At 27.1% G+C, this 22,599-nt stretch overlaps 2 protein-coding genes across 2 annotated transcripts; both read left to right on the top strand.

Annotated features, from left to right (window-relative positions):
• The first annotated feature begins 9,588 nt into the window (after positions 1–9,588).
• LOC100573894 (scm-like with four MBT domains protein 2) lies at positions 9,589–12,147 on the top strand. The gene is made up of 8 exons (XM_029485723.1): positions 9,589–9,840; positions 10,285–10,358; positions 10,454–10,569; positions 10,627–10,834; positions 10,921–11,010; positions 11,119–11,245; positions 11,307–11,386; positions 11,731–12,147. The coding sequence occupies exons 1-8, from the start codon at positions 9,672–9,674 to the stop codon at positions 11,962–11,964; spliced, it is 1,098 nt and encodes a 365-aa protein (XP_029341583.1). The 5' UTR covers positions 9,589–9,671; the 3' UTR covers positions 11,965–12,147.
• On the top strand, positions 12,083–15,313 carry LOC115033017 (scm-like with four MBT domains protein 1). Its single transcript, XM_029485350.1, has 9 exons — positions 12,083–12,261; positions 12,329–12,562; positions 12,639–13,319; positions 13,395–13,564; positions 14,026–14,169; positions 14,294–14,552; positions 14,620–14,803; positions 14,875–14,988; positions 15,302–15,313. Exons 1-9 carry the CDS (start codon positions 12,083–12,085, stop codon positions 15,311–15,313), a joined length of 1,977 nt encoding a protein of 658 aa, XP_029341210.1.
• Positions 15,314–22,599: the final 7,286 nt, after the last annotated feature.

Raw genomic sequence — 22,599 nt, 5'->3', positions numbered from 1 at the left:
CATTGGCTACCCCGTCATAGCATTGTCCACGACATTTGGAAATATCAATGTCAAATTGTGATAAAACATTTATTACTAAATTAAATAACGTCTGTGCGTCAGTAAAAGGAGTTTCAAAAAATCCTAAAAAATGTTCTGATATATTGAAATTATAAATGTATAATATTAACGTATAAAATATTTATATGTTTTATTTATTTCAAGGGGTTCTTATCACCCCATGAAATTAACCATGGGGTACTCGAGCACCGCAGCACCCCAATAATCGGCGCCCATGGCCGTAATCGACTCTATTAATAAATTATAACAACCCGTTGAATTTCAATGAATCGGAGGGGTAGTTTTCAAGATTACGAGTGCGGAAAAAAGTGACATTCACTTCTATTTATATAGATTTAATTATTTATAAAATACCATAACTTGGATTTGATTACATGTAAATCGTTATTTATTAAATGTATATCAATAAAAATCAGTTAAGTTAAAAATTAAGTTAATGAAAATAAAATCTTAAAAGTTAACTTTAACTTTTTAACTCGTTTCTGCCCACGTTTTTCATGATGTAAAATAGTATAAATGTATAATGAACAAAATTTGTTCATATGTTAATATTTAATATGCATAAGTCTAACAAAATTACCAAAAATTGATAAAAAAAAAAAAATTAAAAAACACCTAACCAAATACCCACGCAACATAATTCAAATTCAAGTTTCAACATTGAAGTATCTGTTTAATGAAACAAATGATGTACCTAATTACATATTTGGAAAGCATTGTTTATAAGATCACTCAAAAAAGATTCAATTTCCGTTGATGACGGCCCTTTTGTTTATTCAACTCTATGGTCGGCTGTCCATCGTCTTCACCGAGCATCTCGGGTGCACGACGTACAGCGGTCGGTAGCTACGCACTTACACCATCCTACTGCACCTAAGTGTGTGCGTATTGCTATCGCATATAATATTTAGGTAATAATTAGGGATGAGAAGTTATAGGAGGTAAAATTGGCAAAATATGCCAAAAAATATGCACAAAAATAAAACGAAAATATAACAAAATATGCAGACGATTATTTTATATTAATAATAATTAATTATTATACAATTAAATATTTGCTATTTTTACATAACTTCTATTATTAAATAATTTTACAGCCAAAAAAATAATTGCATATATTAAATTTAATTATATCTATAAATTAAATTTGTTGCATTGGACCACCGAAGCTTTTTTTAAATTATCAACATCTAACCGACGACGATTGTCCGACAAAATATTTTTAAAACGGGAAAAACTCCTTTCAACATCTGTTGATGTTATACAGACGTACTTAAAAACCAAGTTATCACCGATTAAATCTTCAGGCAATCCCTCCATAGATGTGATTTCTCCAGTTAAAATATTTGATATATTTTGTAAAATACGAAATCCCACATTTTTTTGCAAAACATTAGTTAATTTTTGATTCACACCCACTTCACTAATTAAATTATCTAATTTATTTTGCACGGATTTTATAAGAATAATTGAATCAATTAACGAAACATTCTGACTTTCAAGTTGCATTATCGTTAAAGGTAAAAATCCATAATTTTCATGTATAAAAATTAAAAACCAAGTTAGGTTCTAGGGAATTGTCACTAAAAAGAAGTTGCGAGATTGTGCGAAATGGAGCTTTTAAAAAAACTTGTTTCACTCTTGATATAAGTTGTCTACCCCAGAAAATTCACCACGAATTTCTTCTGCAATTCTATACATTGCATGTGCTAAACAAGAAACATGCACCATTTTTGAGTACAATGCCTTTATCACGTATAGAGCGGCGTCGCTCAAAAATAAAAGCACGTTATTATGTTGAATACCGTCTGGCCACGATTTATCAAAAAGCTCGGCTATTGTTGAAAAGTTAGCCTTTTCCAGAACTTCAGATGTTAGTAAAAATATTTCACCTGGCCCATCAACCAATAGTGTGCCGACAATAACATTTGCGATGAATCTACCTTCATGTCAGTTGTCTCGTCTATAGAGACCCAAATTTTTTTTTCCAATAATACTTTTTCAAATACAATCCATTGTTTCATTGTAACAATTGTCCATATATGTTTTTCTTAAAGTTGACTCCGTTGGGATATCATGCAACGTGTATTTTTCAAGGAATGATCGAAATTCAATATTTGTGAGTTAATGTATACATATAAGGGTATTATTAGACTTTTTATAATTACATGATGCACTTACTGTGAACAACTGTTGTTTTTTTAAACTTGAATTTTGTTGACTGTTCATCAATTGTTCATGTTTGCTTGTTTTCAAGTACTGTATAACGGTAAACCTTTTATTACCATTAACTTTGGTCTCACAAATCTTTACAAAATAAAATATCGCCATTTGTAGAAAACACATTTCACCAAATTCTGTAACATATTTCCTTAAACTAGGAACTTTCGGCATTTTAAATAAATATTAAACGACAGAATGAACACACAAATAATAACGAGAGCATATACGACGGACGACGGTGGACTGAAAATTGTATGTTTGACAGTTGTTGTGAAAGGAAAAATAATCGCGTTAAGAATATCGATAAGATAAAAAAACCAGTCTCTTGATAACCATTTATGTTCTATTAAATTTCAATTTAAGTACTAATAAACGAATAATAGATACGTTAGTACCTAAATAATAATAAATATATATTTTACATTTTAGGTTTGAACTCTGCATTATTGAAAAAACAGGTTTTGTGTTCAATTACTATTTTATTGGATACATTTATTGAAAATTAATACAAATTTACTAAAAATACATTTATATTCTCAAAAAATCATAAATATGCTATTTTTGAAAAAAATTCCAAAATATGCAAAAATATGCAGATTTAAAATACCAAATTTGATTTAATTAGGATCTAGAACAGATTTTTAGCTCGCCTATAGCTATAAATAAAAGATACACAAAAAATATGCAACTTCTATAACTCCTTATCCCTAGTAATAATTAATAATTAACGATTAATATTTGGTATACTATTCATGTCACTCTATAGGCTGAGTAATTTCCCCAATATTCAGATAAACAATTCCAAGTCAGAACGGATGAGACATTGACATTTTTAGTATGGGTACCTCTCTACCTAGATGGTGTATGAAATTAAACATAAGACAATAATATAATTGTCATCTACTATGTATCAAATTAATGGGCAAATGAAAAAAAAAACATTTGTTGACCCGGCGGTCCCAATGCAGTGCACCTTCTGCAGCTAAAATACATTTTACGGAACTAGGAATCCTTTCAGTCTACCAGGAACATAGGCGCAAATAGCGTTTGAGATTTGGGGGGGGGGCTAATAGGGCTAATAGGGCCTTATACTTTGATAATATTGAATAAGCTTAAAACAAAATTTAGGAAATGTTTGAGGGGGCTATGGACCTTTTTTGGGGGGATTAGCCCCTAAAGCCCCCCCTATTTCCTGGTCCAGTGGAGTGATCTCGGACAACACCATACTGGTTTTTTGTTGTCTTACAATTTTAGAGTAAACGTTCAATACAATTTGAAAACTGATACTCCACTATAATATCGATTATAATACCTCCATATAAAATAATATTTATTGATGACATAATGTTGTCATAGTACATGTTAAGGAAGTAAATACAAAATATTACATTTTTCGATTTTTAAATTTTATAACTGATAGCTACCGTAACACAACAACAAATAGATATATTCGATTGCGTTTTTAGGTAACCTAGGTACTCGTTAAATGGTCATTGTAAATTGGTAGGTATATGCGCAAATGGTTAATTTACTTGATCTCACACTGTGGTGATAAATCGTTTTTAAACGTGGGGTTCGGACAACACATTAACTATGCCCAGATCATATTATGTCAACAATGTAGGAGGTTGTTCATATAAGAATTATAATCCTAATAATATTAAAAATGTATTTGATGATATTAGATACAAAAAAAAAAATGACAATACAAGGAAAAACCGAAAAGTAAAAATCAATTTTAAGTTGACATTTTTATGGAAAAGTAAAGAATTATTTTTTTAGAATATTGAATAAATTATGGATTATTTGCTGCTATAAATGTATGGGGTTTTTTTATTCCAATTTATTATTTTTTTTTTGTAAATATCTATATTGTCCGAAGTCAACCATTGTAATTATTATAACATCTGTTTTTATTTAATCTAATACGAGTCCGATGTCACTCTGGACTTTTAAAAAAAGTGCCAACTTTAAATGATCTTAATGATTATTCTTCTGCTATATAATCTTTTTTCACTCATTATTAAAGTATTTTATTTATTAGTTAGGTATAAAAACATGTAAAAGTTTAATGTAAATAATAATAATATTATGTTTTTTAGGTCTAAAATATTTGTTATTTGTAAATACTATTAATCTACAAGTTACAACCGTGAAATAACGTAATATATCAAGGCAGACAAGCTCGGATTAAGACATTTAGAGGCCCAGGGGCCAAAGTTTTAAATGAGGTCCCTGTACGAAAAAAAAATTAATGTATATATTGAGCTCTGGGGTGAAGTGACCAGCTGACGTCATATGAAAGTAAACCAAAAATGATGAATAAATACCCTTTCAAGATTAGGTCTAACTTTTTTATTTTTTAAGTTATGGGCAATTAATTTTTTTTATCTAAACCATACACATCACGCATTTGTTTATGTATTTTCAAAAGTTTTCACTGTTTTTATTTATTATTTTTTAATTTTAAAGCTATTTAATTTTCCTATCAACACTCTGACATACGCAATTGAACTAAAAATGCGCTAATTATTTTTGTTAAATTAAAAAAGTAGAAAAAGTAGACAAAAATTAGCATTTTTTAAAGAAAATTGTGTATTATTCCAAATAATTTATTACTTAGTATGGGTTTATTGTTTTTGTATTATTCTACTGAATTATACTGAATTATACTGAATTATACTGAATAATCAATAAGACCTAAAATAACTTGAAAGTTTGGTTTTCATAATATATTCCTGTTAATCTTCACAACTTGGTTTTCCTTGGATTGAGTCGGTTAATTGGTCGTCAATCGTTTAATTTTATACTATTCGGTAAATTTTAGTTGTCATAATACAAAAACAAAAACTCGTAGTTAATAATAAATAATTTGGAATATGTAATGCACAATTTCCTTTTAAAAATACTAATTTTTGCCAACTTTTTTCTCTGTTTTTAATTTTAAAAATAATCAGCACATTTCTGGTTTAATTGCATATATCAGTTGATAGGACAATTAAAAATAGCTTTAAAATAAAAATAATCTTACGTCAAAATGTTGAAAAGTTTTGAAGATACATAAACAAATGCGTGATACGCATGGGTTTGATAAAAAAAAAAGTTAATTCCCATAACTAAAAGAATAAAAAAGTTATATTCAATCTTTAAAGGGTATTTTTTCATAATTTTTGGTATATACTTTCATGTGACGTTAGCCGGTCACTTGATAGATATATATTAGGTATATAGCAATAAATAATGAATAATGTATCACTTTATTTATAAATTATAATTTACAAGCTTTTTTCCTAGCTAAATAATCATCTATTCTTTTTTTAGATGATTTATATAGCCTATAACGAAAAATGTAATGGACAAATCAGAGGCCCCTAAATAAATTCTAATTATCAAGGCCCAGGGTCCATGGCCCCCCTCCCCCTTAATCCGGACTTGAAGGTGGATTAAAATATATAGAAATATCAACATATAAATAAAGTTTTGGTAGGAATGACGGATGATCAATTTGTCGGGTTACCAATGTAATAAGTCAAACAAAACGAATTACAATATAATAGTTAATTATAATAATCCAAATAGTTTAACAGAATAAATAAATAATGGTACAAACATAAGGGCTTTTATGGCTTTCGCTCAAGGCCGAATTATTAAGAACCTATTTGGCCCCGTGGCTGAAATTTCATAATATTGGCCCTTTTTACAAAACATGCTTTACAAAGCCACTCGCAGGAACATAAATTTTTATTAACAAATCATTCTCAGAATATAAAATCATTTGTATGTCCAAGTTTTCTTGTGTTTGCCTGGTTATATACTTATTTTTTCCTCAGTTAATTTAGAAAAAGCTCTCTCCGTACATAAATAACATTATTAATTATTGATGATATTATTGATATCAATGAAAATATTAAATAACAGTAAAATGCGTCTTTTCTACCATAGTGCTTTTGTAGGTATTTAATATTTTAGTTGTTTTTGTCGATAAAAAAAATGGTTTTTAAAATATAGAAAAACTAATTATTAAAATCACTAAAAAAATGTGTATCCGCTTAAAATTTTTTGGGCCCCTTTCACCTTGGTAATTTGAGAGAGCGACGGGGCCGGGCTTCCGCGGCGGCTAGACCCCCCCCCCCTCCCCTTAACCCGGCCATGCATCCGCGATATTCGGGCGTTACGTAAAACGGCGTTAGCGACGACGTACGTCCGAAAAAGTGAGCGAGTTCGCGACGGTCGCGTCATGGTGGTAATGCGGGCAGTATACAATAATATTAAACAAGAGAGGGGCGCCTAGCTGGCGGCGACTGACGCGCTGGTACCGCGGTTACAATCATGGTCGTTGTTCTGGGTCACCACAAAGTAATTTATGATAACCACACTGTGATGAAAAAAAAAAAATGTCCGATGGCTGACATTAACAGAGTGGATAGTAGAGTTGTATTCTGTGATTCTATATCGTCCGAAGTCAACCATTGTAGTTATTATAACATCAGTTTTTAATGAAATCTAATACGTGTATAAAGTCACTCCGGACACAGTCTAGTTAAACATTAATGCCAGTACTCAGGTCAACACAAGGTAAACAAAACCATGTACAATACAAAACGAGTACCAAGCAATTGTGTTTTTAGTATAAATAAACTAATTTTTTCTTTATTATGCTTTTAGGTGTGTAATTTTGTTAGAAAACTGTAAACTGTCAGATGATATTTTTTTCCTATTAAAACGTCAAGTTATGTGGTTAACATTTGGAGAGTAAATTGTTTCTAAACAATTTAGGAAACAAGCTACAACCACACGCTATACCTAAACCACTTTCAGGTACCTATGTAAGAACTAGTAGACATTCAACAAAAATTACTTTCTAATCACGTTTTATTTTTTATTTAATAAAAAAAGATCAATTATATCATAATATTTCCTAATATTTTTATAAGATATCATACAATAATACAATTAATTCAATAGTTTTCATATCTGTTTTAGCCTATAATACACATCACAGTTTTTTGCTGTCACTGAAAATTTGATAAAATTAATTTACTTATGTTTTGTTACACTTTTGCCGAGTAAATAACTATATTGAAGACTGGTTGTGAGTATAATTTGGGGGGGGGGGGGTTAGTTTATACAACAGCCCCATTCAAGACATTAAATACCTACTACTTGTATTTGAATCCCCGCTTTTGTTACTCATAAGCAGGGCAGGAACTATTAAGACGTCTGTATAATGACAATATGGATGTTATAACGGTTATTTTTGGTTATATTATAAAAATATTTAATTTATAATGACTGTATCAAGCTTTTATAGAATGTAATAATGTAACAATCATTAAAACTAAATACTAAAAACAAATTTGAAAGAAACTGAAAAAAAAAATATTTTTTACAAGCTAGGATAACAATATTTATAATACAATGTAAATTTAATTTGAAAATAATAAAACAACATTTTTATTTTATTTTTTATGTGTGTATTGAAGTAAAGTACTGATACAAATATGATACAGACATTGATTGTAATATAATAATATGTTCATATAAATGTAAAATCACGTTTTTAAATTTTTATTAAACCAGTTTGGTTAAATGGATAATTTGGACAATATTGCTTAATATGACTAATGTTAACTAGTCCCTCAAATGTAATTATAAATGGTTTCTACTGTATTTAATTATATGGGAATAAAATTGGAAAAAGTTTAATTATAATAACTAATTTAATTAGTAGTTAATTAAAACCATAATTAATCAAAAAAAATATTGCATTATTTGAGTATATTTTTTGTTTGTATTAGGGTATTTTAACTAACTTTATCTAACGAGTGACTTCAATATAAAATAAATCTCAGCCAATCATTACAATTACAATACAATTTATAACCAATTCTTATTTCTTAGTTAGTAAAAACGATAAAGCAACGTACAACTGCAATATATCTTTTATTAGGTACTGAAAAAATGTTAAATAACACTGTGCCAATTATTACAAATTTAGTATTTACAATAGATACTCAGTATAGTATAATTCAAAATATAGACAAGGGGACAGCGTGCAGTGGCTGTTTATTTTTAAATTATTTAAATAACAATTTTCAACTATGGAAAATGAGTGTGCTGTTGAATTATAAACTTAATATGCTTAAAATCTTAAAATATGAAAAATCATATTGTAAATTTAGTAAAATATGCAATAATATGCAATATACATTTTTGTATTTCGATTGTGTGCATCATATAACATATTTATATCAAATTAGATTTTAAATATGCAGCTTCCTAAGAAATATACAAATGCTTGAAGTTTCAAGTCCTGTTCATAAGTCAAAACTAGAGCGAGAACTATTATACACTAAAAAATTATCAAATATTTATTAGATAGTCCCTAAAAGAAAAATTACTGACCCTAATTCTACCAATAAATTAAATTTGTTTCTTTAAATATTTTAGTTATAAAATTGTATTATACATCAAGTTAGTACATTAGTTAAATATTCGCTAAAAAATTTAAATTTCCCTTAAATATTTTTTTTTATTGTAATTAATACAATTTTCTATGTACATATAATATGTATAAAAAAAAATAACAGTTAATACATCATCACATTCATTGTTCAAATTTAATTTGTATAATATTTGACCTTGATTCATGAAAAATATTTACCAAAATGCTTGATTTTCAATAAAATATCTAAATATATACACCAAAACTTAAAATATGCTATTATAATTAAAAATATGTGCTTTAAACCCAAATACCTATGTAAATGTATGCAAAAATATGCACTAAAAACATTGAGTATTGTGAAATATATTGTATACTTATTAAGCATACAATAAAGTTAACCAGAAAAATATGCAAATGCATGAAAGTTCTTGCTCCAGTCACAACACTATTGCATTATTGATCAAAAAACTGCAATAACAAAAATTACTTAAAAACTGTTTGTTCCGTAAAAACCACTTTAGAATATATAAAGTTCATCACTGAGACAGAGCTATTAGGATAAACTGTATAAACTTGTATAAGCTGTTCTCGTTATAATATTATATACCTAGTCCGTACTCTATTTGTTTTCGGACATTCGTGTAAATGAAAATCAGAATAATACAAACAAACGTCGTTTTCCCCTTTCCGCATGCATTTGTGAAATACTTAAAGTAAAAATTAACCTATTCAGCGTATCGTGTTCATGAACAATGTACTGTAGTTTTGTACATTGATAGCCATTATTGATCCCATAAAACAACATTAGACTTGTGTTTTATTTTATCTTATAGGATATCCACCCTTCCTTATACCTAAACCAGAAAATTTACACGAGGATTAGTCAAATTCATCTGAATACTTGCCTGAGGGTCAGTCAAGTTTACCAGAAGATTTGCCCATGGATCAGTCGAGTTCAGCTGAAGATTTGCCTGAGGGTCAGTTAAGCTCACCTGGAGATTTACCTGAGGGTCAGTCAAGATCAGCAGAAGATTTTCCCAAGGATAGGTCAAGTTTACAAGAAGATTTGCCCGAGAGTCAATGTAGTTCACCTAACAATTTGATTGAGGGTAAGTCATCCAACAATCATTGGCTTTGAATGATAGATTTCTGTACTATAATTAAGTTTAAATAGTAGGCACTCAATGTCCTTTTATACAATTTTACAATAGAATTTTGAGCTCCGAACTTATTCAATGTTGATATAAATAGTTCAAATTACAGTAATTCCATTAAAAGGACTTTATAACAAATTATTATGTGAATTTTTTAGCTACTTTCCTGTAGGAGAATGAAATTGAATTAACCAAAAAAATAAAAAAATCAATAATAATTTCATGTTTAAGTGCATTCTGTATTTTCGATCATCCAAATAACATGATTTTGCATTTCATTATGTTTTATTAAAGTGTATAATATACAAAAATAAAGTATTTTTTACATAATTTTTATGTATAGGTAGATACAATTTTATTTTTATTTTTTATCATTATTTTAATATTAATTGTTTTTAGAAAAAATATTTGATTGGAATAAATATCTTACTGCAAGAAATGCAGAAGAGGTGCCTGAAGATTTTTTTTATCATGTGAGTAGTAATCTATAATATAATGTAAAGGGAAGTTATATTTGTAAATTTGTATTCAAAAGATGCTTACGTGTCAAATTCAATTTTATCTACAGATTTGTAAGAGTGAACTGAATGGAATAGAAATTGGCTCAGTGGTCGAGATTGAAAATGAAGATCAAAGTGGATATTGGTTCGCTAGTGTATGTTCATCAAAGGGCGTTTTAATGAAGTATGTAAAAAAAACTTTTACTTTACTGAATACATAAGTAACAATATTTTTTGTCAGCTTGCATTATTTTGGTGATGCCAATGATCAACACACTTTTTGGTTAGAAGTAAATTCACCACGCATTCATTCTTTAAACTGGGGAAGCGAAAATAATAAAAAACTGATACCTCCTTATCCTGAAAGATTTTCACGTTACAAACCAGAAATTATTAAAGGAAAAGTTCAAGATTGTGAGCATGTTGTATCAAATGCTGTGTTACAAATGGTATATTTTTATATTTTATTAATTGTATAACGTCCGAAAAAACTTTAAAAATGTCAATACCAAAATAACATATATTTATATTTCAGGGAGGTGCACCAATTCATAATATATTCAAGTGTGACATGTTTGTAGAAGTTCAAGATAGAGAATACCCTTATCGTGTTTGGATTTCAAAAGTACAATACATTTTATGATATAAATATTATTTAATCTCTTGAATGAATTTATTACGACACTTAACACTGCCCATAATGAGTATTTTATTATTTTTTATTTTTTTTTAGGTGATTAAAAATGTGGGAGGAAGGTTATTTTTACAAATGCAAGGAATAAATAGCCCTGAAGAGAAACCATTTTGGTTATTTTATTTAAATGAACGTGTTTTTCCATTAGGATGGGCAGAACAAAAAGGTATTTTACTAAAATATAGTTTTCTTGCTTAACTATATAACTGGCTTTGTTTTATGTTTAGGACTTCCATGGAGAGTAATGAATTTAGATGCTAGCTTAGAAAATTCTATCGATTCTAGTGTACTACTGAATGTGTTAAAGGTATTAAATTATAATATTTATTTTTTATCATTATGTTGGTAAAAATATTCCTAGTTTTAAATATATTTAATATTAAATTGCAATAAATATATCATAAATTATACTTCAAAAGTATAGGTAATATTTACTTAATTTAAACATTCAAATATCTAAAAATTACTTATTTTCTTTTTATCTTTTTTTTTTTTATCTTCCTAAGCCAGTAACTAAATTGGTTTAGAAACAGAGCCTTTTTATTTAGTTCTGTTTAGATAACATTCCTTTCATGTGAAGAGTTGTCATAATACATATTTGTTGTAAAATAGTTTTTTTCATAAATGTTTTATATATTTTTCTGTTATCAGCCAAAGACACCAAAACAACACAGTTATAAAGTTGGAGAAATGTTGGAAGTAATAAATCCTTATTCAATGATGGTATTTTATGTTGGTACAATTGTTAAGATCTATGATAATCGTTATTTTAAAGTTGAAGTGGATAATGAAATTGATGAAGATAAACGTATCAGTTTTGTGGCTACTAAAGAAAATCCTTATTTATTTCAAGCTGGTTTGAAACATTTATTTCTGTATAGTTAGCTTTTACATAGTTATAAAAATATGATTGATTTTAGGTTGGGCAAGCAGACACAAATTTTTGCTTAAACCTCCGACTGATTGGGATAAACCACACACATTTTCTTGGTCGAAATATTTGATGAGAAAAGATGCAAAATTTGCTTCTGTTGATAATTTGTGTAGAAAAAAGTGTAATAATGTTCATATAGGTATGAAATTAGAAGCGGTTGATCCTTTGAATACTGATTGTATTCGTGTGGCTACAGTTAAAGGATTTGCTGATCATTGGATGTTTTTATCTTTTGATCGTACGAGTTGGTAATATGTTTGCAATATAAAAATTTAGAAGAAATTGATCGATAAATGATTTGTTTTATGAATTTAGTGGTCAAGAATTACTACATTTACGTTCAGTTTATTCAGATGAAGTTTTCCCAGTTGGTTGGTGTAATAAATACAAATATTCTTTGGGTGTCCCAAAGCTTCCATACAATGACTCTAATGATTTTGAACATTGTTATTATTCATCGGATGTTGATATTGATTTAAGTCAATCAGACTTGTCAACAAAATATCCTCGTTATTTAAAAGGAGAAATCTTTTATCACTTTAGCAATAAGTATAATATTTTGTAGTTTTTTTATATTTTTGGGTAATAGGTACTATTAATATACTAATTTAAACTGTATTTTTAGAGATAAACTAACTTTTGATGATGGTTTTGAAGAAATAGAAGATGATTATATTAAATCTGAAGATTCTGATTCTGTTAATAATGTACTTATACATTCAGAAATAGAGATTAAAGAAGATACTACTGATGAATATGATAGTAATCCCATTTTAGATGCTAAAGACAAGTTTGAATTAGATGAAAAATTCCATGATGCATTATTTTTGGATGAAAATGATATAAAACCAGAAGAAATTGATATTAAACCAGAAGAAGTTGATATTAAACCAGAAGAAGTTGATATTAAACTAGAAGAAGTTGATACTAAACAAGAAGAAGTTAATTATAAACCAGAAAAAAGAAATAATGCAAAAGAAGTTAATCTAAAAAAAAAAAAAGATCATGTTAAAAAATCCATAAAAAATGTGGTTATAAATTCTTCAAAATTGTTTTCTAAAAATAGCTACAAAATGTGTATTTACTTTAACATAGATTGTTATCCTGGTAGTCACATAGCAAAAAGAAAAATTCCTAGCTTACCAGTTTGTATTGGTCCCGGTCCTGTATCCTCAATATTACAGGAAGCTATATCCGCATTTGTTGATTTAGATTATTTTCCTTCTAATGCATTAGAAAACATTAAAAAAATTCAAAGTATGTTATTCAGCGGACCTGGTGGTGTTGAAAAGTGGATTACCACCAAGTATGTATTTAATTTATGTTCAAATTAAAGTAATAATTAAATATTAAGAAATTATAAGAACTTTTTTGATTTAAGAGCAACAAAAAATTGTGATAGTATCGCCGAATCTCTTCTTCTTCCTGAATCTAGGAAGATGGCTAAAATATATTGTTCTGCTCTTTGTAATCTATCTGGCATGTGTGAATTCTTTATGACTACTGAAGAAACAAAGTGTCCTCATGGTTGTAATAAAACAGAAATTAAAAGTGAGTGTATATTATTTTTAATAGTTATTAATCAATTTTGTTGTCAGTTTTAATACTAGAGTTCAACATGAAACTTAAATGTAAGAACTCTAACAGTGTTATTGTTGGTTGTTTTTTTTACGAGGTATTTTATTATAAGGAATTTATGAGCATTTTTAATTTTAATACTCAACATATTCATGAATTGCACAAAAATAAAAATACCTTAGTAAAAACATAAAACATAGACGATGTTCTTACTTTGAGTAAATAAATAAATAAATAAATTAATTCATTCTAAAATTAAAGCTAACATAAAAAAATTGGTTCTACTATTTGTTATTTTGTATGTTTGTTGTATAATTTATATGTCCTCATAAACTTTGAGTTATTGAGAATCTAAGTATTTGTTATTTAAATATAAATACATATATTTAAATAGTTATTTTGTTGTATTAAAAAGAATTAAATTGTCCATACAGATATAGTACAGCCGTTAAAACCTAAAATGGATACTCTACCCATTCGTATGAAATCAAAAATAAAATATCATCGATTACATGGTGCTCAAAAATCTGCTGAAATTATACTACGTAAACCAACGCATACAGAAATTTCTAGAATTGGTAAGTATTAGATTATTGTTGTATCTGTTAAAATAACTTTTTTTATGCTTAACTTTAACCAATCAATGTTAAATATTAAATAGAGATAATATTTTAAATTGTTCTTTTTATAAAATATTTATAGGTGAAAAAGTATTAGATTGGTCAAATAAACCTTTAGTTTCAAGGTATAAACATTATTTGGGGAGTATATTGAATTTAGAAGTACACTTATTTCAATTCAATAAGAGTCCTACTGAACTGGAAACATCACTTATAACTGAAATTATATCAAAAAAAAATATACTTAGGAGAATGGATAAAATGGAAATTTTCAGCAATACTAAATCTGAAAAACTTTATGAAACCATTGAAGAAAAACTATTTGTTGTTTTAGACAATTGGTATATTGTTTATTATTAACATGTTTTAATATATTAACAGTAATAATGATTTTAAAATTGTTTCTAGGAAATCAACTTTTGAAAACTATTATCGTCAAAATCCAAGATTTAAGAAATTTAAAATTGATATAGGACAATTAGAACATATTAAGGTCACGTCAAATCCAAAATATTGGTCTCCTGAGGATGTTTATAAATATTTGACAAATGATTTGTTTTGTAAAGATGCTGCTCTGAAACTATTTGCTGGGGTAAATAATATTGAATTATATCTATCAACAGTTATCATTGAACTTTATTTATTGTAATTTTAATATATTAGGAATTTGATGGTCTAGCGTTTATGCTATTGAATGAAGAACAACTTTTAAAGTGGTTACGATGTACAATCAATTTAGCAATAAGAATCCTGTGTCATGTAGCTGAAGTGAAATACGTTTGTTTAACAAAATATTGTAATGTAAATGTGAGTATTTAAATTGTGTATTATTGTAAAGATTTGTTATAACCAATCTTAAATAGTATAATTTACTATATTATATTATTAAATTAAAAAATAATCCAATGATAGGCGCATGCCTAATTTATATATACGTTCTGTTCAAATATATTAACAACTTGATTCTTTCATAATAAATTAGGACATGATAATAATGTAATGTTATTACTAGATAATGTTTCTTTGTTTCACAAATTATTCATAAAAAAATAAATATATTTATGAACTAATAAATGCAATTTTTTTACAGGTTGATGACTAAGACTTATTGACGATAATTATGAATGATTTCATTTTTAGATATTTGAAGTATATATTAATAATAAGTATATTTATTATTAAACTGAACAATCCCTTATAAAAATAATTATGCATTGTATTTTTTTTTTGTTTACTGTAATTATTGTTTCAATAGTTAGTGTTTTTATACATTTAGTTAATTTATTATTTAAAAGTACATTATTATTTGAGTTTGCGCTCCCGGAAATGGCTCTTCCCATAGAATACCATTCTATGAATCTATGATAATATATTCCTGTTCTATCTTCCAAGTATTCGGTCTATTTACTAACATTTATTAAATCTTATATGAGTATACAAATAAAATAAATAAAACATATTATTCGTGAAACAAAAATATGAAAATAGAAACAATTAAACAAATTTAAAGTTGAAAACAATTGAGTTGCGAGATGCACCTCAGTATTTAAAACTGTAAAAAATAAAGATTTGTTGCCATATCAATATATTACGGAATATATTTTGTTGGTCCATGTTTTTCTTTTTACTAAATTGGTCAGTGCTATGTGCCAACACAAGATTATCCATATATGATCTGTATAAGACATTTTCACTGTGTTAATGGTTATAAACATTTTATAAAAAGTATTTTGGCATTGACTTTACTTAAAAATTTAGCCTAATTCAATATACAATTTATAAAATGTATAATACACTTTTAAAATTCGGTTATCAAGTAGTCCTGTTTTATTAAGTGTTTCTTAAATAAAAAACTAAATAATAAATTTTCTTAAATTTGAAGTATTTAAATATATTTATTATAATAATTAGAGGATGAAATGTTGAGCATTCGTCTCTACGACTATACTTGATTAAAATTTAGCAAAAATAATGATAATCTAAATTTAATACATCATATTAGTCATATGGTGAGGATACTATATTTCGTTCCCGCAATTTATTTATGATTCCCGCGTGTTCCCAGGTAATTCCTATCTATATATATTATTATTATATATTACTCATTATTATTAGAGATTATCTGGCTTTCAATCTTCATCATTGTATTTATTTGTATAATCATTGTTAACAATTTAAACAAACATATTATAATATATAAATAATATTCATCACACAGGCAAACAACTATATTATGAATTTATAAAATAGAATAAATTAAATAATCACTGAACTAAATATAGAAACTAGTGTTTGAAAAATACTGTGAGCTATTATTAATTGTATACCTATATTATATTATTAAAATATAAATATTATATTATAATAATTATGTTCTATATATTTTTATATTCTATATGCATATTTTCTCGGAGATACTACAAGAAAATGGTTCACTAAAATTTGTTTTGGCAATAATTGTATGTCAAAATTGTTGACTGTTTACTAAAATATTTTCTCCTATCACTTAAAGACTTTTTCAACGGTTTAGAGTTTCTGCACTTTCCGGTACCTTTGAAAATATCATTTTGTATCATATTATGCCCAAGCAATCATCAAACCTTAGCAAAAACTCCAAATGTTTCAATAAAAAAGTATTCAATTCAATATTATAATAAACACTTATTTATTGATTCAATTTTTTATATACAGAACAACCTTAAATACTATTTTATTCAACCAATTAGTACATTACAGTGGCGTAGCGAACTTTAAATCATATGGAAGCAAACAAATTATTTATGACCTACCCCACCCTACTCCAACTGATGTACACGATACTCATATGCTCAAATAAGGGGGCGGGGTAGCACCCAAAATAAAGTTCAAAAACTGACCGTGTATATGGGCTTTATGAGGTTATGACCCACCACCACCCCACAGAAACCAGAAGTAATTGCTTCTGAAAAACATGATTCACTACGCCACTGGTACATTATAACAATAACATATTCCTATGTTTTATCTTCAGTACCTAAAGGAAGTTGTATTTGAGAGTTTTATCAACTACATTTAAATTATTTATAAAACAGTAATAAAAAATAAATATTAATTGTAGTATCTACTACTATAACCTAACCACTAACTAGTGTTGGGTAAATTACTTTTGAGAAGTAATTAATTTACTTTATACATTACTTAGAGTAAATGTAATAAAGTTACTTTACGCATGACTCAAATAAAATTATCATGGAATTACTTTTATTTTCAAATAGAAACTTATATGTAACTCTTCTTTACAAAAAAAAACAAATTTTTTATTTTTCAATCAATTTATTGTCATTTTACAAGCAATTTAACTATAGAATATAGTTAAAAGGTATAATTATTTAAAAATATTTATAAAAAAAAATGATACATAAGATATTAAACATGAATACCCAATATTGGCATATGGCTGTTGACTGATGGACCGACACTGAAGATGGAAAAAATATTAATAGCTCAATCTTGTTATTAAATACTATATCAAAATGAAATCATAATAATTGTTTATACAAAAATAAATAGTTTTTATAAAGGAGAAATGGCTATAATAATTTATAACGCTACTGTGTAAATACTTTGATTTATCATTTTTCAGTACGTATAAATAATATTATATTCTAATGTTTACTATAAATTTATAGCAATAAGTATTATAAAATATAATACCTTTTGTACAGCTCTGAATTTTTTAGAGCATTGAAAATAGATTGTTTATATTGCTTTTATAATATGACAATTAGCTAAATGTTAATAGAGTTTACATATAAAAATTAAAAACTTAATAATAACAGTCTACCCAAAATATTTATAAGAAACATTCTTAGTACCTATTATCGTATTTAGAGAAATCAAATTAAATAATAAATGTGATTAACTTTACTCGTAATTTACGGTGCAAGTAGACATGTCAAAATCATTGAAAACTCAATAGTGGCGAGTTAAAATTATATACATATGTCATATATTTATTATATTAGTATAAGTACTTAATATCAGTTTTGTAATGTATTTGAGTAAATGTATTTAAATACTTTTATGGTATTTGGAATACTTTTTACCTTTATGCAAAAACTTAAAAATTCAAAACAATATTATTCGTCAATTAACACGTGTACAATTTTTTTTTATTGTAAATATATTGTTTTATTTATAATATTTGTTCACTTATAAATGTTGAGAGCCCCTATTAACAATGGCTCATTTATGATTATTACAAATAATATTATACAGACTTCTGAGACCTCTGAAGGAAAATCAGTTTTGAAAATTGAATATATCCCTTAAATAAATAATTTCTTACCTAGTAAAATAATTAAATTAATTTCTTATTTTATTAACTGGTAAATACCAAATAATAAAATATTTCAAAATATTATAAAAGAAGTTTTTTTAATTTTAACTTTTCAGTATAAATTTAAGAAAGAGGTACAAAAAGTTCTAATAATACCACATTAAATGTAACATTACACTGTTTTAAATTAGTAATTACCAAATTAATTTGGTGAACCAACTTAAAAAGTATTTCATAAGTATTTAAATACATGGCAATACAAATAACAAATTTATTTGTTATTTAATAAAGTATTTCAAATACTTTCTGAATGGATGTATCAGTATTTAAATACAATAAATTTTAAAAGTATCTTTTTCAAGACTTCTTAATACTCGCATTAGACATATTTATTATTTATAGACATTTTTTATAATATTATTATTATTATTAAATTCGAAATAGGTGCCTACTAAACACGTAAAAACGTTAACGCGTTATACACTTATTGTTAAATGAGGATTATAATATGGATCCACAAAAGTGAACAAACAATAGTACAATTAGCTACAATAGTAATAAGTAATATATATTATATTTTCACTATAACTAAAACACACAGCTAAGTATGAAAGGTAAATTGTCTTCTAACAATGTAAGTTCTATGCTTACAAGACATACATGACGTATACATAAGGAATACTATAGTGCAGTCCCTACAGAGTGCATTTGGCCGTACAAGTGACCTTATGACCCTGTTACAAAAATACGCGGTGGCGTGATTTACATTTACAATAACAATTATGATGCACATTGCACTTGCAACATATTATGCAATATATTGTAACATTATATAATATAATAATTATACTTTTAACACTTATTATACTATAAAAATTACTAATCAAAAGTAATTTCCATTACATTTATGTTAGGTGCTTGGAAATAATTCAAATACAATTACGTAACGTGTTAGGTACTTAAGTTACGTTACTATCGAACACTGAACCTAACCTGATTACATTTATAAAATTTAAAAACATATGTAATCATTTTAAGTCCTCACACATAATATTTTAGATCAACCACAAAATAACGAAAATTGTTCTCCTTTGTCAATATATATAACTTGGTCCAAATTTTAACATGGGGAACGTAAAAAATGTCTGCAATGTTTTTTAAATGTTAGTTTTCATGAAGAACTACTTATGAGACAACTTGTATCAAGTATTCAAATATTATATTAAAAATTTGGGCAAGTATTGGTGTCGCTCTGCTTTATAGTTAAGTTGTAAGTGGGTGACTGTGGATGGTGTTAAATTTTAATTCAATGTTAATATGTTCATTGTATAAGAAAAACGATTCTGAACGAAGACGGTCAGTCAGCCTATGATATTAATTAGTTAATTTAATCATATTCTTATGTGAATGAAGTTATACATATATTATAACCTATTTACGTGGAACCTTGCTTTAAAGTTTCAATCCTTAACGCTACATATATTTTCAAATAATGACATATCGGTTTTGGTCTTTGCACATAAATGGCACCACACACAATATAATGGAGAGTCTCTATAGGGACTGGATTCTTGACGTTTTTAACGGTTCCAGTTCCAGTTCGGTTCATAGAAAAACTGAAATTTTGGTTTCGGTTTCTATTCTGTTTTAAAAAAAACTATAATTTCGGTTTCGGTTCCTTTTTGGTTTTTAAATTTAGGTTCCGGTTTCTTTTCGGTTCTTAAAAAACTAAAACTACGTTTCCTGATTAGGTTTTATACTTATGTAATAAATATTTGTTTCTGTTTGATTCTTTAAAAAATACAAGAATCTATATTAGTATTAGTATTAGTATTTATTAATGTCAATTGGTGTTAATTATGGCAGGTTATGTAATACATATTATAATACCAATTTTCCATGTCTTACCAATTTCATAGGATTAAAGAGAACTTAAATAATTAAAAAGTAAAAAAATTACTCAGCACCGTTGCATTGATTGCTATGTATCATTTACTGATTACCACATATTGTATCAGTATTCAGTGTTTTAAATTTTAAAATATACAATTTTTTTTTTTATTATTACTACTTACCTACTATATTTTTTTAGGCTAGATCTGAACTAGAATTGATGAATTTTGGCAGTGCAATGTTTGCACAAAGATTCACGTAAATTACAATCATATTTATAGTATGAATGTATTTTTGATGTGTTAGGACGACCCATAATGCTGTATAATCAACAATTTGAAGCTATAGCTATATAGTCAATATATAGAGCTAAGAAACAAGAGACTAGAGTAGGTACTATATAGACTAGTAGTAGACTGCCTGTAACAAGTTACAACACAACAGAAACGACACGACAGAAACGCGTTTAGTGTTCACCGCTCAGCGTAGTGTACCGTACCCGCACGTTGGTCGTGAGTTAACGATTGCATATTGTACACAATCATAGCACACCTAGTTATTTATAAAGATATTTTCATAATTTCTCGTTATTTTGGTAACTAGAAGACCTATAGACAGTGGCGTTTATACGAATTATTTTCAGTATGGGCTAATTTATTAGTTATCACTAGTCAAGCATAGCACGACTAACATAGCCATAATTTAATAATTATACATTTTTTAGGGAGCTTATGGTGGTTATAATAATGACATACACAGACAGAGTACAAATAAAAATTGCGCAATTCAATTTTATAATTATTATGTAAAATTAATTTTTTGGTTCTTTTTTTATAAATATTGATAGTGTCATTTATATATTTTAATGTTATTTTACTATGAATTTAACATCAAAGTCAATAAATCGTCAAAGCAAGTCCTGACAATCTAAAATTTCACCCTTTATAACAAAACCGAAATTAACCGTAAAAACCTTCACAAAAAAGTATCGGTTCCGGTTAGGTTCCGGTTTTTAAATTAATTTTAATTAGGGGTTTCTGTGAGGTTCCGGTTCCCAATATTCAAAGGGTTCCAGTTCCAAAGCTGGTTCCGGTTCCAGTCCCTGATAGAGACATATTATCATATTTTTCCGCCACTTGAAATATACGATTTCTAAACTATTTAAATTATTATTCAAAATTTAACAAAATGTACATATCACTTATTAGCTTCTGTCATCATTCCACAGATTTATTCTTTCATATATAGGCTGGTAGGTAGGTAGGTTCCATAAAATATATTATTTCAAACGTGAGTATGTCAACACGGATATAATACAATAGCATATGCAAAGAACTACGGTAAGGCGAGTAAATTGAATTCGATCGTGAGATTTACGATCTGCAAATATGCATTTAATACGAAAACTTTTTTGAAACTTTGACGTAAAATTATTGTGCATGTAATATTGTTATAATTAAGAGGACGGCAACAGGTAAGCCAATTACGTCAGCTATAGATGAATTTTATAATATCCATAAAATTGTGTCCGTTCAATGGTGTCTTTATAATAATGACAAAATAAATAGGTATGTCAGCAATATTACCGGTTTAGAAACAAATCGCGCACCCACCTTCCGCCCAGCCATGTAATGTGACGTAAGCATTTCTCCGGTTCTCATTGGTCCACCACCGTCACTGCCATAAAAGCCGTCGCCACCGAAGACTCCACCACCACTCCACCGCTCAGCCAGTTGGAGAAAAGCTTACGTCACAGACATGCGTATCACGAGTTGCTGATATACCTATTTATTTTGTCATGTTTATAATATTGTATTACCCGCATATGTAAGATATAGTGTAATATAATCAAAAGTGGGCAAGTTAATGAAAACAATTAACTCAAGTTAAGTTAAGAGGACACTGCAAAATCGATAAGTTAAAAGTTAATCCATTATTTTTTAAATTAGTATGTAAATTACATAAAAAGTGAAAGTGTCTTTCTAGTTTCTAATTTATAAATTATAAAAAACAATTTTATTGAACTTTTATCATAATGTTACCATTTTACTTTTAGTTTACTATTACTTACTAATTTAAACTAGGTATACTCATCTCAAATTAATAATTTAACAAATATATTTTTTTATATCGTATAGAAATTGAATGTCATAATACGTGAAGATGAGTACATGACC

Source organism: Acyrthosiphon pisum, chromosome X (assembly GCF_005508785.2).
Source record: "Acyrthosiphon pisum isolate AL4f chromosome X, pea_aphid_22Mar2018_4r6ur, whole genome shotgun sequence".
Classification (NCBI taxonomy): Eukaryota; Metazoa; Arthropoda; class Insecta; order Hemiptera; family Aphididae; genus Acyrthosiphon; species Acyrthosiphon pisum.
The sequence above is the reverse complement of the archived record's forward strand: the minus strand, read 5'-3'. Positions and strand labels throughout refer to the sequence as shown.

Excerpts from the sequence above, each read along its gene's own strand:
- LOC100573894 (XM_029485723.1), top strand. The coding sequence starts at position 9,672 with ATGGATCAGTCGAGTTCAGCTGAAGATTTGCCTGAGGGTCAGTTAAGC. Across the intron at positions 11,011-11,118 it reads ATCGTGTTTGGATTTCAAAA|GTGATTAAAAATGTGGGAGG; the intron begins GTACAATACATT and ends ATTTTTTTTTAG. Across the intron at positions 11,387-11,730 it reads TACTACTGAATGTGTTAAAG|CCAAAGACACCAAAACAACA; the intron begins GTATTAAATTAT and ends TTCTGTTATCAG.
- LOC115033017 (XM_029485350.1), top strand. The coding sequence starts at position 12,083 with ATGAGAAAAGATGCAAAATTTGCTTCTGTTGATAATTTGTGTAGAAAA. Across the intron at positions 12,262-12,328 it reads TCTTTTGATCGTACGAGTTG|TGGTCAAGAATTACTACATT; the intron begins GTAATATGTTTG and ends TTATGAATTTAG. Across the intron at positions 14,553-14,619 it reads TTTGTTGTTTTAGACAATTG|GAAATCAACTTTTGAAAACT; the intron begins GTATATTGTTTA and ends AATTGTTTCTAG.